This window comes from Augochlora pura, chromosome 2 (assembly GCF_028453695.1).
Source record: "Augochlora pura isolate Apur16 chromosome 2, APUR_v2.2.1, whole genome shotgun sequence".
Lineage (NCBI taxonomy): Eukaryota > Metazoa > Arthropoda > Insecta > Hymenoptera > Halictidae > Augochlora > Augochlora pura.
The window spans coordinates 9,440,148-9,457,516 of record NC_135773.1 but is presented as its reverse complement, the minus strand read 5'-3'; the positions used below and the strand labels follow the sequence as shown (position 1 = coordinate 9,457,516).

The 17,369-nt window shown below is 42.1% G+C and overlaps 1 protein-coding gene across 2 annotated transcripts; it reads left to right on the top strand.

Moving 5' to 3' along the window:
- The first annotated feature begins 10,792 nt into the window (after nt 1-10,792).
- On the top strand, nt 10,793-15,695 carry LOC144472989 (uncharacterized). 2 transcript variants are annotated; one of them, XM_078186498.1, is made up of 4 exons: nt 10,793-11,126; nt 12,102-12,154; nt 13,669-14,093; nt 14,472-15,695. In XM_078186498.1, exons 3-4 carry the CDS (start codon nt 13,672-13,674, stop codon nt 15,184-15,186), a joined length of 1,137 nt encoding a protein of 378 aa, XP_078042624.1. In that variant the 5' UTR covers nt 10,793-11,126; nt 12,102-12,154; nt 13,669-13,671; the 3' UTR covers nt 15,187-15,695. The 2 variants fall into 2 exon arrangements, with proteins under 2 accessions (XP_078042624.1, XP_078042632.1); XM_078186506.1 differs by lacking the exon at nt 12,102-12,154.
- The last annotated feature ends 1,674 nt before the right edge of the window (nt 15,696-17,369 follow it).

Genomic DNA, 17,369 nt, shown 5'->3' with positions numbered 1-17,369 from the left:
TTTTGTAAAATTATAAGTTCTAGGACGCCGAGCTAAATTCTAATGCAAATAGCTTCGAAATTGAATGCGTTATTAATGGCTGGCTGCTGTAACGATTTACATGGACTTCAATTCACGGAATTAAACGAAATTTCGGACATTCAATGGTACAATTGAAACGGTTACAGAAGGGAGGGAGGCACAAAGCATGTAAACGGAGGCCATAGGGCAATTACCTCGGAGGGCAAAGATATTTCCATTGAATCGGAAATGCAGTTGTTCCAGCGCGTCTCGTTACACGCGAACTGCCGAACCTCGAATCAGAAAATGTCACCGCGCGCGAGATTGGATAGGTTTGTCGTTCCACTAGGTAGCCGAAGTTAATTGCCGCGAATTGCAATTTCTCATGCGATCCCGCGTTTCACGTGGACCCGCCTTCTGCGTTCGGTCGTTCCTCCATAGAGGCTCGTCGCCCGAATATTCGAACAAGAAAGGGAAAAAGGAAACGCGGACCTCCGACTGTGACCAATTATGTGGAAACGTTTCATTAATCTTTCGAATCTCCTTGGCAGACAGTCAATTAATTTTAGTTGTTCGTGTCATTAAAGTAACTCTTAACAATTCATTCATTGCCATTTAATTTAACTTTTAATGTTAACTTAACAATGTAGGTATGCACTGTTTCTCTATTATTATCTAAAATGATATCCACAGTTGAGATTAAAATTTCTTTTCCACGCAATATCTCACTATTGAGGAAATAATTAAAGTGGCAATTGCAGGAACACTGAAATCAATTAAGACATCTACCCTAGTACTTTTTATAAACGAGTTACCTTTAACCAATGAAAACGTTACGTTTCAATAAAAGAAAGTATTGAATTTGTTTTTGTACATGATCCGATTCTGTCGTGCAAATTTTGTATACTATAATATTTAGATTTGTATACACAAATTTTATAGTAAAAGAGTTCATTCTCAACCCCTTGCCGTACCATTTTCTTTACAGCTACTATGATTCGAATTTTTCCGATCGCACCAATTTCTTAGAAGAAAAAGGAATTTTACATTTATTGTGTGCCTACACCTGCTCGAATGTTCAAATATCGGTGACAAGAGCATAAAATTTGAATCTTGCTTAACCTTTTAGATACTACGCGCCACTATAGTGGCTTTCGCGATTGGCTCGTGCTTTACTCAATTGTTTTATTATTTATTAAAGCAAACAATTAAAGTGAATGTGTGTATATACAATATATTAAGAAAAGAATATATGTTATTAGTACTATATATAGATATCCGGAAAAAATATATATTAAGAGAAAATCGTAATTTAGTTACGACAAACTTTATTTGCGCAAAATCCTGCCGTATCTAAAAGGTTAAAGGACAGGTAAATATTCATAAATAACAGCTTGTTAATAAATATCGCCGTCACGAGTCTGACTCGTTAAAGTATGGCAAGGGGTTAAGTAACCCTGTGAACTAAACTTCGCATTGAAAACCCATTAAAACAACTTCAAAAAGATCGCATGCCAAGTTGAACACGTCGTTGTAAAAAGGAAGCCTCAATCTTCAAATCCATGATAGACCGAGTCACCAGAAAGATTCGCCGGTCTTCCTAGAAAGTTTCCACAGTCTACGAAACTCGGGAGAAACATCGGATCGTACGAAAAGCGAGAAACGTTCCGTGAAGAATTGATCGAAGGAAAGCGAAAGTAAGGAAGCGAAAGAACGTCGCCGAACGAAAGTTTACCGCCGCGAAGCGTTTCGCGTGCACCTCTCGGAGTCGCCGCGTTTCGGGCGAACGCGGGAAAACCGCGACGGGATGTATGGAAAATTATTCGCGCGGATGTGCCGAACGCGTCGCCTACCGCGTTCGCGGTCGCGACGTCGTCGAATGTTCGCGAGGCCTCCCGGCGTCGAACACTTGCTTCGGCCACGTACGGATCCCCGAGCGTGTACACGCCGAGCGACGACGGGTCCCGCGCGCCGCAGACAACATTATCATGCAGCCGAATACAAAAGCCTTCTCTATTCTGGCAAGGTGAAATTGCCGTTGAAAAAGCGTGTCGAGTGCTTCTGAACCACGGCGCATAGAAAGCGGAGAAAGGAACCGTGGAAAGGCAGTAATTCTCCGGGAAAGTTTCCGTCTTTCCAGGTCGAGCCGCGGTAATTTGGACGGGACGAAAACTGTTGACCCCGTGTGTATCGCCGCGAAGATGAACGCCGCGCCGGCCTCTTGTCATTCGCGACGTTCTCGAGAGGAAACATTGTTCGCACCGACCGCGACGGCGGCGGCGGACCTGTGTCACGGAGTTCTGTTGGCTCGTCGCACAAAGGCTTCGCCTTATTGTCATCTGGCAGAGAAGAGTCTCTCTCTCTTGATTACACAAATTTATTAGCCCTTGCCTGAGACCTCGCGGAAAGCCGAAGACGCACGATTCGGGAATTCAGATTTTGGGAGGAGATTCCTTAGTCAACCCCCAAAGTACCGAAATCAACCACAAAGTGCCGAGATTAACCCCAAATATCCGAAATCAATCCCAAACATTCCTACGAAATCGAAGGGACTTGGTTACGAAGAAACTGAAACTAGAAGGCCAAAGTTTATCATAGCGATACATTTTTCATAATTTCCCTTCTTACCGACTTCGCCACTCACCTTTGCTTTCCTTTCTGGCCAGGTTAAATATCAATTAGTGAAGATATTAGAACAGTCTAAGGACATGCGTAATCTAAGGATTATATTCGCCTGAAACTTTTGCTGACAGTTGATTCAGACAACTTTTATTTTGCACAGAGAAACGAACGAAAATTGAAACAGCATTTAATAGCCTTAAACTTAAGAAAGCACCCTAAAAAGAATTAATACCTTCCTCGCACATAATGTGTTATTCCAAACAATTCTTAACGAATGGTACCTTTGCAAAGTCGCCAAGCGGAAGTAGACCGGTCATCAGATTGTTTTTAATACCGTTTCAAACATCACCTCTCCCCTATTCTGCAACGAATCGCAGTATCGTTCCGATATCTCGCAGAGCCGTCGCATCCCGAAGTGATATCGGCCAGCGATCGTGCGCGACGCGTCGAGAAGGTTTAAAGAAATCCGTTGGAAAACTCCGGGACGAGAGCCATGGGGGAGCACCCGGAGTAAATGACTAGCTTCGCCGAACAAATCCGGACTTACGATACATTAAAATTTCTACTCGATGCGGAAACACCGGCGGATAGGGGGACTCGACGGATATTTCTGTCGATAAGTCACAAAGCAGGAGGGACACACACGGTCGCGCGGTGTGTTCCTTCGTTCGCGACAATCCCCCTCCGGCCGGTGGAATAAAATCCTATACAATCCTGATATTTCCTGGATCGGTTCCGCGTACCCGCGACTTTTGTCTTTGAAAGCGAACGACAGCGACGACCAAGGCGAAAAAGCGAAGGCGAAAAGCGGCGACGGGGCCGCCGCCGCCGCGCCCGCTTCGCGTATTTATGAAACGGCAAAGCGTGCATGCATGCGTACACATGTTTCGAAAGTTTGTTCCTTTCGAAGCGTTCCCGCGCGGAGCGGTGGTATGAGGAATGGTCGAATTATGCGACATATTGCGGGACCCGCGCACCCTCCGGCGCCCACATGCTCGCGCACCGGAAAACCTTTTCCATCGACGGGGGAATTGTTTCGACTATGAACGAGACGCGACCGCGCCTCCGCGCCAAAGATCACGGCGAAAACCCTCGCCATTGTCGGGTATTACCGTAATTATGCGTCCCGGAGCGTGCTCCGCGCAAATACCGAGATTACTTGAACTACCTTCCACGGTTCTTCCAGGTTCGCGTAACTGTGAGCGATTTTTACGGACTGCGCGGTTTACTGCTTTTCCTTCCTTTTCAAAAATAGTTAATTCGCTGCTTCTGTTCAAATATGAGTTACAGAATGTACCTCCTAGCTATTATCATCGTTTATCTGCATTAATCTCATCTCGTCAATATCGAGTCTCATTCAAGATACATACGTCTCTCACGAAATGCATGTTAAAACATGCTGTTTCCAAGATGGTTTAGGACAGAGCAATACAAGATTTAAATTATTAAGCAAAAGTCGTTACAATTCCACCATTAAAACAATTTAAGTTGAACTAAATTTATTTTCCATCTAAAATTCTTCAATAAAAATACAGCATGGAAAAATAAAAATACAGCTTTGAGAAGAAAAAACTAAGGGATGGCATTTGAAAAAAGAGATTACTTCCATCATTTAATCAGTAAATATTTTTATACAAAATTTTTGCATAAAATTCTAGCACAGAAATAGAAATTAATTGAATTGATCTAAAAGGTGAATCAGGTGGCACATTTTGAGTGAATCGTACATGGAAACGGTCGCTTGTGTTGGCGTGTGAATTCTCTGCGACACTGAAACCTCGATTTCCGTGATCGAACGACACAAAGAAAGAGAGAGAAAGAGAGAGAAAGAGAGCGTGTGTGTGTGTGAGAGAGAGAGAGAGAGAGAGAGAGAGAGCTCGCGACGTGGAGGAGAATCGGTAGCTAGCGCGATAACTGATTACTTCTTTACAATAAAACTCGGCAGGGGCGAGCACGGGGAGACGGGCGAGAGATCGATTACGCTCCGGTAAGGAGAACCAGAGAATACGTACGAATCAATCACGAAGCTAGTTGGCGGATTAAGCTCCTACAATGGTCCTATATCACCTGTATCGATCACGAAGGAGTGACTGGGGCGAACGGCACCCCCTCCCCCCCGCGCGCGATTCATTCGAATAAACGATTCCGAACGACCGAGATTGCGTGTGTCAACGAATGACACTTGTTTCGCCTCTCTCGCCGCGATCATAACGCGATCTCCTGCACGGCGGCCGTCCGACGGAAAATAAGTCGAGTCGTAGTGTATCTGGTTCACGGGAGATTTCATTATTTCAATGGCGATTTATCTAATGTGCTTACCGGGCAGAATCGAGCTTAATCTAGCATCCGCGCGGTCTACTGAGACGGTCACGTTCGATGGTATCTACGGTGCGCTGCACACAGACGCCCCCCCGTGCTCGCGAGTGCAGCGGAGATGAACTTATTCGCTGTTGCCGAATACATTGATCGTGCACGAACGGCGAAAAACGGGAACAGTACGGGTGTATTCGAACGCGATCTTTGAAAATGAATGTGCTGTCAGTTCGTTCTCAAAAGATTAACTCTTTCGTGTAATATCTTCCTTTTCATTATAGTAAATATATAGTAAATTATTCTATTTCATAAAGAATTATTATTCGAGACAACTGATTATAATAGTTTTGATATTTTTTATAAAAATATACTTATGATCGCGTGAACCATGAAAAAGGAACACTTTGTATTCTACCATTTTTACTTCGATCGTTTACTTTCCGTATGAATTCCTGTATTAATAAATACGTGGATAAATTGTTACCTAGATAAAATTATACTCTCTATTTCCTATCTTGCACAACTCTGAACATATATTTGTATTTGGAAATAAATAGAGCATGGATTCGCACGCATTTATTAAAATTTTTCTGTAAAAATGTGAAATGGTTTAAAGTTCTGCTCATTATTTATACAGAATTTCTTAATTCCTCGGTGAAATTATCAATCGCAATTATCGAATAATACATATTATTTTCTATTAATTTAACTGAGTTAAATTAACCCCTTGCCGTACCATTTTCTTTACAGTTGCTATGATCAGAATTTTTTTCGATCGCACTAATTTCTTAGAGAAACAAGAAATTTTATATTTATTGTGTCCCTACATCTTCTCGAATGTTTAAATATTGGTGATGAGAAAATAAAATTTGATTTCTACTTAATGAAACGGATGAATATTCGCAAATAACTGCTTATTATTATAAATCTCCGTCACGAGTCTGACTCGTTAAAGCACGGTAAGGGGTTAATTGCAAAGTTCTTATCCCTTCATCAAATACCGGCAATTCGCTCGCGCGAAAAATGTTAAACTCTGCGCCAGCCATTGCTTGGAAATGAAAGAGACTTTGAACGACCATAAATTGCCGGCCACCGGTATCGAGCCGCGATCGCAGAAACATTTCGTCATCCTCGTCTCCTTTTCTGTTCCAGCATTGACGTTTCGTGCCGAATTCAATAGCAAGAAGGGAGAAGCATCTCATTAAGGTGTTTTGTAGAAGAAGAGGCCCCCTTCGATACCCGCATTCCTTTCGTTGTCCCATTAAAACTCGTGGCAATGACTCGGTGAAAATAAGACGCGGCGAATTATCGCGGGATAGCGTGCGCCTCACCGTTCGAATAAGAAGCTCCGATTCGACGGCGACCGAGCGATTTAGATAACGCCGCTGAAATATCTGTCGCGTTATAAATGCGTCCGTTTCTCACTGTCCGTGGATCGACGATACATCACGATGATTCTGTGTAGCGATGGATGACACGCGACGCTGTCAAACAAGGGATGAAAACTGTCGATCGGCGATAAAAAGTTTCGATGCTACAGATTTCGATAACAGTAGGGTAACACTAAAGCTACCCAATAATAAAATAAACTGTGTGCATTGCCTTTTGGAACTATTAATATCCAATTTGTTTCAATTCATAGAATTTTTATTATACGGTAGCTGTTCTAATAATTTAATTTATTCAATCGATGCCCAAGTGAGTGCCTTTATATAATAATTTTTATAACTGTAAAATAAGTTACTACTTGCACTGCATCGTTTTTTATTTTTTTCTGCAAATGTATAAAATCCGCAGTCTAATTAACCCCTTGCACTATCGCTCCTTTCGTGCTGTGACGATCAGCGTACTTAATAAATTTCAAAAAACGGCGAAGCATTTAATAATAGAAAAAAAGGTCTCCGTAAATTCAGTGTCAAAATTTCCATCATTGGACGAGCAAACGACATTTCAGGGAATTTCATTGCTGCCTGTGGACACTTGCTGTACTCGGAAACGCGTTAAATTCGCAATGGCTATTACGGTGGCGCTGTTCCACTGTAACACGTGGTCTCCGGCAGCGTCGGAAAATTTCGACGGCGAACGGCTAGGAGGTGACGACGACGGTCGCCGCGGCGAGTAACGACGGTCGTCGGCCCGAAGGAAACGTTGAATATTAAATTGAATTTGTTCGGCCGTAGACGCCGGGCAACGCCGCGCGAAGCGACGCGTGTTTCCATCTCGCGGATTTGCATAAGTGACTTATGGTCAGTGGGTATTACCCCCGTCGCGCGCGGGGAGGACCCGGCCCCCGCTCGGATATCTTTGATGTGACGTTCGCGTAGGGATTCAAATGAGGGATGGTCGTTATGAGGCGGGGGTGTAGAATATCATACGCGCGTATTTGGTTTCGTGCCACGCGCGCCGCGCCGACCACCAAAGGAGCGGTGCTTTCATTACGGCCGCGAATTAACGGCGAAAGTTCAAGAGAGCATGGAAATTACCGCATTATTCGGAAAAACATTGTCCGACCGCTTCTACTCGCTTTCGCCTTCTGCGATTACGACGCGCGCGCGTCGCGCAGAGGTCGGTCTTTTTCCACAAAGGTCAGTTATTAGAAATATCATCGTAACGAGCTTATTAACTGATAATCGATTGGATATAAAAGTCATTATTTGCATTTGAATTACGATATAATTGAATTAGTTTTTAATTAAAAATTGCAAAAATGTTTTCCGGCCATTGCAAAGTAAACTAGTCCCTTTAGCATCTAAGAACAAAACTTCAATCATCTAGATCAGCTTTAACCCTTTTCACTGTTATGTCGAACGTGACTCGACATTAGTTTTTATCTCGGGAGCTCCATCGTCGAATCCGCACTCGACATTATTTCATGTCCAAATAAATATATTTTTGTGAAACTTGCGAAAGAAAACTAGAATTGCATCCTGGAAATTGTTCCAAAAGATATCATACACTTGAAAATTTCAAAATATGACAATAGTGTAAATAAAACCGGTGTTTAAGTGAACATCCTTTATTTATTTAAATTGCCTTATTTTTTAGTTAAAATAAATAACAAATAAAATACTTAAAAGCGTTGGGAGCTGCTGGTAACGAAATTGAAATGAAATTCGGAGTGGAAAGGGTTAAAAAAGTTATCAGGTATTGAAAGTGTTTGACGGAGGTTCATACCGAATATTAATGTTATTATAATGCCACCCTTGGGTACATGGTCCTTGAATCGAGCGGTAACTTCTTGGGGTATGCGGCGGCTTCTTCGCGACGACGACGGAAATCGATAGTATCGGGAGTCGAGCTATTAATCGAATATATTTCACGGTCTCGTTCAATTAAAGTTGAAACGGCAATAACAAGCCCGCCGCGTAATCAATACCGGAGCTCCGTGTGCAAATCGAGAACGATAGGATTAATGAGCTCAAAGTGGAATTAAAGAGAGGGAAAACATCGCGCGACACGATACTAACGAGCATACTATCGCGTACATTTTATGGCGGCCGGACAAATATGGTTCGGATCGTCGAGATTATTTTTAAACGATTGTTCACATTCGAAGGCTGCGTGCTCGGTTACGAAACCGAGGATTCAATGGCACTGACATGTTAGGACTGTAATTATGGTTATCTTTGTGTCTTCTGTCGGCTATTAGTTTTCTTAGTGTTATTACTAGACCACGGAGTTTATGCGTTTATGAGAAAAATGAGTAAATCAGATATGAAACGGTAATAACTTAAAAAAATTTTTTAAATTCTATTGTATTATTTTCAAGTGAATAAAGTAATTAAAAGAATAAAAGAAACGTATAAGCAGCTTCTTTATGTTGCAATTAACGCAGGCAATGTTTATTTTGCAACAAAGATGACAAAAAGGTGAAAAATTGCGCGAGTTTCTTGTTCTCTTTTCCACACCAAACAATTGCAATTTTAAACAACAATTATGCCGAGTAGACTAGTCTTTCTAATATCTCAAAAAATACAATACAATATCTCCGATATAAAAAAAGTCGTTCCGTTTTAGAAGGTGTCCGAATATTAACGCGGGTCACTTGATCTTCGTAACTCCGAGCAAAAGATACCGACTTTAAAACGGCACTCGACACCTCGGGACGTCCGCTGAAATATGCGAAGCAACGGGGGACCAAGGAGACACGGCCGTGAAACGTAATCCCGGATCTCACGCGGAGATTATCAATAGTGACCATATAAAGGGGACCAAAATGGAAGCTGCATAACAAGCGCGGCGTAGTCGGAGGGTCGCGGCCCGGCCGGCAACAATTTTTCATCCATAATTAACTGTCAGTGTCGGACGTTCAAGTAATCAAACTAGAAACAGGAATCCGTCACGCGTTACGACATTCGACGTTACACGGTGGCCATCACGCAACGAGAATTCGGAACTGAATACTTCGTCGGCGATAACGTTGTCCACGAATATTTTATTTATTTTTTATTCTTCATTCATTCCTCATTTCTCTTTATATTTGTTTAGTTTGATTTATTTTAGTTATTTTATTTTGTTTCCCTAAAATCGCGCCGAAAATTTATTCATGATGTATGATTATAGACGAAAGTGTGAAACAGAAATAGCTAACTGCAAGTCTTGTGCAATTATTTTTTAGATAATCTCGTTTAAATAATTATTGTATTGACACTCTGCAAATAAAATACACGAGAACGTTGTCGTTTAACGCGACAGGTACGTATCCGCACAACAGGTTATCGATTAATCGTCGATATCTTATCAAGAATTATCAACAGCATTATATACACTGCATTGTCGAAGCCGAACGAGAGCTTAATATCGTTCGTATAGAATAGAAACTCTGTTATACAAACTTATCAGCCGCATAGCTGCCATTAAAGTTACGAGTACAAGGTGCAGTTGAGGGATGTTTCCACTCTTTCTGCTATATCGTTGATACATTGTGTTAACAATTATTTAACCCTTAGCACTTGAGTGGCGCCTGTGAAGCGCCAATGAAAATTGTTATATCATTTTCAAAAAAATTTTGACATTATTAGAGACCCTTCTATTTAAGACACTGTTAAAAGCGTAACAGTTTTATGATTCGCTAGACTCAATTTCATATTCATAAATTGTACTGAGTTATATAGAATGCAAAAACAGCTGGTTAAAATAGCTATTTTAGATCTAGGCTTAAAATGGCCTCGAGTGCGAAGGGTTAATAATATAGTGCAATGATTACACTGCAGTTAATCAATGTATTGAATGTTAAATAAAGTTGAAGGATTTTTAACATATCTTCAGAAATAACACGTTTGTCATAAATTGTCAAAAATCCTGAAACATCGTTCTTCTGTCAAAAGCGTTCAACAATATTTCTATAATAACAAAACAGAATTGCGTTTGAGAATAAAATAGTATCATTGATATTTTCAAACTATACATTATGTACGCATCGCATTGTCACAGTGTGTGAAAATTTAGGGTGTCGATACAAGACGAAATAAAAGATTAAAAAATAATGATCAACTTAAGATTAAAAAATAATGATTAACTTAAGATTAAAAAACAATGATCACCTTAAGATTAAAAAATAAGATCTAATAATTAACTTAGAAGTGAATAACCACACGATCCTGTTGAAAGCTGTTCAGAACGTAGAGGATAAGAGTATGGAAGAGTGGAATCAGATCTCCGTTTGCAATTTCGGAAACCGACACGTGGAAGCGAGGGAAGACGAGCGCGGTCGCGGCGAAGAAGCGAATTTTTGTTCGAGACACGACATCGTAATAAATGCGTCGGTTAGCATCGAGCGCGACGGTATGCATAGTAACGAGAACCGGGGCGACGATCCAGTCTCCGTCGGCGTCGTACGCGGGCGCGCGGATCTTCGGGTGCCGTCGCGGAGACGCGCGGGCCGCGAGCCGCGCGGAAATGGTTCCCTATCAGGCGCGGGGAACCCGGGCTTTATCAGATAAAGTCTCGCTATCGGTCTTGGCAAATAAGGGAACGCTGACAGTTCGACGATGACACACGGCGCCCGTCGTTACGGAGGCGTACGTGCCGCGACGGCTATTTTTTCCCCGTCCCTTCGCTTCGCGCGTCCGTAATTTCAGTTTCGCCCCGGCAAACGCGACTACGCCGCGCCGCAAGGACGAGAACCGACCGAGTCGAGTGAGGAAATTCAGCACGATCGATTGCAATCTGGTTCGACCCGCGTGTCTGCCGTAAGTATGTGTGTCCAGGAGTGTTACGCGCCGGAAACGATGGTTACCGGCGGAATTGATCACTATGCGCAGCGAGATGACGATAATTAATTGTACATCTTGACCTCTTGACCATCCAATCAGATTAGACTTGCATTGAAAATAGTGTTCAATGTCATCGTCTGTTTCATTTTATTTTAACACTGTTTCTACCTTCCAATGCGGTCTAGTCTGCGGAGATTATAACCTGTTCTTTTCAATTATTCCGAGTGAAATTCGTTTGATTTAAAATGTACACATCGTCGACGATATCTTTCGAGTATGTTGCCCTTACATATTAATCTCCGTTTATACATTTCTAGGATTTTTATTAAACTCCGAGTGTTTATACATTTGTAGGATTTTTATTAACCCTTATCACTTCAACCGACAGCAACACTGCCAAGCTTAAGCCAGCGTTCCAGCGTTCTGTAAAATTCTTGGAGTGATAAGGATTAAGCTCGGAGTGTTTATACGCCTCTACGAATTTTGAACAGGTGTTATTTGGTATTTTGAAATTGTCCAGAGTACACGGAAATTTTCAAAGCAATTTTCCCAGTTAACTGTTCTTGTTATGCGTGTCGTAATGTAAAAGAATAAGCCTCAAACAACATTACAGATTAAAAATGGAGAACATGGTTACTCGTAAAAATCAAAACGGAAACGACGTCACTTTCGCAATTACTTTTCAATGTTCTTCGAAACCCGGTCGAACGAACAAAGTGCTCTAACGATACCAGGAAATCTATGTCATCGACGTACGGCTAAAGTCCGTCGCGATTGTTTAATCCGCCCGGTTTGATAACCAGCCAACTGACTAAACATTATTCTTATCTGACAAAATTGGAACTGGCGTGTAGCGCTGTATTGTTCCTCGTTAGTACCTCCAGAGACCGGCCTACGCGATGATGGCTCCGATAATTTCGGGTCTTCTGAAGACAGACGTGTGATTTTCAGATTGCTGCGTTGCTCAACGATCCATATTCTTGGAGCGCACTAAATCTTCGAGAGTGAGTAGATTTATCTTCTGCTGACATTGATATCTCGCGGAGATACCGGCTCTACCACGCAAGTCGTCGCTTATCTCGTTTCCATTGTCTCTGAACCGGCCGACTTCGAAATTTCGGTGACACCGAGATATCATTCGCGAACGTCTCGCTGAATATTTTTACGAAGCGTCGAACGTTTCTCAGTCAATTATACAATTCGTGCGAATAGAGTGCAGATTGTATTCTGCGAACATTAGGTGGTAATGCGAATAGGACTGATTGCACGTATAAACTATCGGACCTTGGCCGTAAGCCGCTTCGAGTGCACAGAACTATGATTCACTAGCGATTAACTTCACTTGTATTCATTTTTCTTCGAAGTATCGAAGTGATAGATAAATGACGCGATCTAATTTGTAATTAACGTTGAAACGATGTATAGTATGTCGTAACAAAATATCTAACTGCGCATGCTATTGAATAAATCACGATCTCGTTGGAACATTTCAAGTTTAACATAAATTTGCAATGTTAAAATATGTTCGGAATACATTATTATTTATCAAAGTCTATATTATTTAAATAAGATATAAGAATTATATGGACCGTTTATTTTGAAAGTGGTGTAAGTCCAATTTTTTTCAAATTTTCGCGATCTTCCAGGACGTGTAGGTAATAAATTTATAGTTTTAAATTCTTTGTTCTTCATCGATGTTTTATATAAAATAGTGTATGGTGCACTTTTGAGAAACCTCGTCCAACATATTTGCAACCAATTTACTTGTTCTCCATTAGCGTCTTTTCTTATCTGTTTTTTTAATCACACTTTGAAGATTTTTTATTGAACGAAATTCTCTCGTTTCATTTCATGTAAAATGAATTTCTCATGTTTTCTACATTGCGTTACGTAATATAAAACAAATGTAAAATAACAGGCTACTGATCGGCAACCATCTGCTAATCCACCTACCTCTGTCAATTGGACCACTTTCATAATCGATGATTATACAATTTCATTTACCGACCAATTTCAAATTGTACGAAACATGGGAATTTTTTAAGAAATTAAACTCGGACTAGTAATACATCAAAAATTTACATTAAATTAACCTTTTAGATACGGCAGGATTTTGCGCAAATAAAGTTTTTCGTAACTAAATTACGATTTTCTCTTAATATATATTTTTTCCGGATATCTATATATAGTACTAATAACATATATTCTTTTCTTAATATATTGTATATACACACACTTTCACTTTAATTGCTTGCTTTAATAAATAATAAAACAATTGAGTAAAGCACGAGCCATTCGCGACAGCCACTATAGTGGCGCGTAGTATCTAAAAGGTTAAGCATGAATTACGCGATATCTAATTTTTTTCAAAAGTGAACTTAGACCACTTTCGAAATAAACGGTCCATATGAGAACCTATTGTTACTCGGTCCAGTGCACTTCGAACAACTCGTTCACTCGCGAAAGCAGTCTAACGTGTCAGTAACGCCAAAGTTAAGGGAAACGGAACTGTTTGCAGACCATGGACACCCTCTACCCGAACCTAAACGAGAGATTTAAAAGCGAGGGCGTCTGCCCGATCTGCCTGATGGAGATGGAGCTGGCGGCCAGGTACACTTGCGGCAACGGTCACACGATTTGTTACCGTTGCAAACCGTACTACTACGCCTGTCCCACCTGTCAGTGGCCGTTGGAAATGCAGCCATCTCCGCACGCCGGTTCACCTTACGCGACGCCCGCGCCTTCTCACTTCATGCCGCATCCTCTTCCGCCAAAATTCCACGAATATCATCCGACTGCGCCCAGCCTGGAACTTCTTAACCATGAGAGAGCCCTGTATCCGCCGGCGCCGTCCGCGGATCAGCAACTTGTGTCATGCTCGTACGCTAATCTCGGATGCTGGGTGAAGATCCCGGTGCACCTGATAGACCTCCACGAATCTCGGTGAGCACGATTATCAATCTCGGTCGCAGTTTGTAGAACATAGTCGAATATCGTAGACTATTCGCAGTGTAGAAAAGGATAGACCGTTCGAAATAATCGGGAATAACATTTTCGAAAGTTTATTGCGGTCTCAACAGAGCCAGCTGCACGTTACTCACTGATTCGTGGTGTGGCGATTTGGTTGGAACATTTCAAGTATATAATACATATTTAAGGTTAGAAAATGTTCATCCTATGTAAAATCGACAAATTATGACCCTCTATGGAAAAGTCCGATCGAAAAGACGATTTTAGATTCTTTGACGTGATACAACTTCATCGCTTCACCCTACTGTGCTCGTTGCTGCGAAATCTGAAAGTACTAATTCTGCTTCGCAGGTGTCAGTTTCGACCTCATTTGGAGGAGGAGACCGTTCCCACGGACGTGTTGCACAGGGACGAGGACCAGGTCCAGTGCAGACACCGCACGGTCGGCTGCATGGTGCGGACGTCGCCGTGGCGTATCTCGATCCACGAGGCTCACTGCGCCTACAAGGATCGTTTCGAGGCGATGGAAGGTTTGAGCGAGTCACTGGGCGAGATAACGATCACGAGCGCGGAGTACGGCGACCCGGAGGAGCTGCTGGAATGCAAATACAGGCGGCACGGCTGCATGGTGCAGATGCCCAGGCGGCGGAAGCGAACGCACCAGGAGAAGTGCAACTACCGGAAGTATCACGACGAGGAGGACGATTCGCCGGCGGAGGACCAGTACGATCCGAACGAGTTGGTCAGCTGCAAGTGGGCGAGATACGGTTGCATGGTGAGAATGCCGAGGCGGCGCCAGTACTCGCACCAAGAGAAGTGCAACTACTGTAGGCCCGAGGAGGACGGTTACCAGTCGGAGGAGGAGTACGATCCGGACGAGCAGGTCTCATGCAGATGGGCGGACTATGGGTGCCGGGTCAGGCCGAAACGCGGCCGAGTCGGTAGCCACGAGGAAAAATGCAATTACAGGATGGAGGAATGCGCGTTCAAAGATAACGGGTGCGCCGAGCTGATCCATCCCGCCCGGAAGTACGCTCACGAGAGACGCTGCCAGTTCGCTAATTAAATCCTCGATCGAGACCCCCCCCCGGCCCCCCCCCCCCCCCCCCCCCCCTCCGCGTACTTTAAGCGAACTAGAATTTGCCGAGTCCCGGTTGCACTTTGTCGGCGCGTTCGGACTTTGTGCCAAGGATAAACTATACAACGATACTCGTAAAATGGAAACGTTTCTCCGGCGACGTACCATTGTCCGTGTTTTAACTTGAACCCGTTCAAGAGTTTCGCAACTCTTTCGGCGTCCGGCCGATGCATTTATTGCAGCGACTATTGTCTACGCTCGCCATTGTGCAGCCAGTGCCGTATTTATTTGGTTTGATACGACTATATGAGATGATAAACGGGGTTAATTTTCGTTCGAAATTGGTATTTCGATGGAAATTGAACACTTTTAACCATTCGCAATCGGTTCAACCATAAACTATCGCCGACCTGCGAGACCGCTACTAATTATTTCTTCGTCTGTGGTGATAATGGAATTGTAAGAGGAATTGAAAAAAATGAAGCGATTTTAATACACTTGATTCTATTTATTCGATCTTGGATCCCTTCATTATGGATAGTATAGAGTAATAAAAACCGTTCATTTTAATGTTTCTTTTACCACTTTTATGTAAATAATGGTACAATATATATTAGCATGTGCGAGATGTTTTATCTAATGTAATTCCAAAATATTTCATCTGTTATTATTTCATCGAATTTAATATCCGATAATGTAATATTTCTGTAAATTGAGTAATTCGGTGACGATTGAAAGTACACCGAGTCAAACTGACCCGATAACCGCAGACCGAGTGTTGATGAATAAGATAAAGATTGAAAGGTTCGCCCAGTCACAGGGAAACCATTCCGCTGGCAGACACGAGGCTCACCGATATTCTTATGGTTCGTACACGAAGCTTTATCCATGCGGTAAGTTTCGTAATACGAGGCGTTCTTAATCTTGCCGGCGCATAACGGGAAGACGTACAAGCTGCCTTGGCTCTTCGAAATATCGATTCGAGTATCTAGGCGCGCATTGCTCCAGACGACAGTCCGAGCACGTTGAATACCGCGCTATTAATCAAATTATCATTAATTAGGTTACCATGGGGACAGTTTGCTCGGTAAACTTCGAACATCGGCGACGTGCAATCGTTAAACGTTATTTGCTGTCAACGGAAGCGTATTGACAACCACGTCGAGTTACGAAACATAATTTGTTCAACGTTACTTCGTGTTAAACTGCGAGTTTCGTGCATGTATATAAAAAATTGGCGAAGGAAATATAGGAGGAACGTCGCAATATATTTTTATAGATATAATAGAATTACAGTACAATGTAATACATAATAATAAAATTACATTTTCTCCGAAATTGATTTAAATTTATTGACTTTCGATGCGAATCGGACGATAAAATATTACCCGAGGCCTATGTCAAAGCTCAATAAACAACATCGACGTTGCCAATGTCGAGGAAAGTAATTCCATAGAAGATTAAAGTTTCTCGAAACGCATCAGGTGTCCCCGCATCCGCGGAATGCAATAGTGACCAGAAGATCCTCGATCCCTTAACAGGTGGTGCGCTTTTAAGCAGGGAATCAGCCATGACGCTGATCGAGCGCTTATACCACGGATCTCATTAATTCCTAGCAGCCGCGACGCGAATTCGAGGACCGTCTCCTCGGCTGGGAATAAACCGCGGCTCCCATGGCTGTGTCGCAGTGCATTCGCGAGAAACTTTCGAAACCCCATTAACCGCGATTTCCAAGAACTCCGAGGATTAAGCGGGGATTACTCTCCCTATCACACTCTCCCCTACTCTCTCATTCTCTACCATTCTCTTTTATTCTCTATTATTCTCTCCGCCTCTCTCTCTCTTTTTATTCCTCTCTAGTTGTTATTCCCTATTTCTGTCCTTTTCTCTCCATTTCTCTGTTAAGACAATTTTTGAGATATCTATATTTAGAAATTTTTTTTAATTCTTCCCAGTACCTTTTAATTAAAAAAATGATTCCTTTCCATAAGACTTCTTTATCTTTATTTACTTATCTTTATTTTAATTCATGTAATTTAAGATTATTGTATAATATACTTGTGACCAATACAAAGACAGCACTCGTAGTGTTAATACCGTGATCACTTTATTTTGGTGCACTGTCCCAATTGATAAATGGGGTAAAATACGCTATTTAAACAAATTAAAAA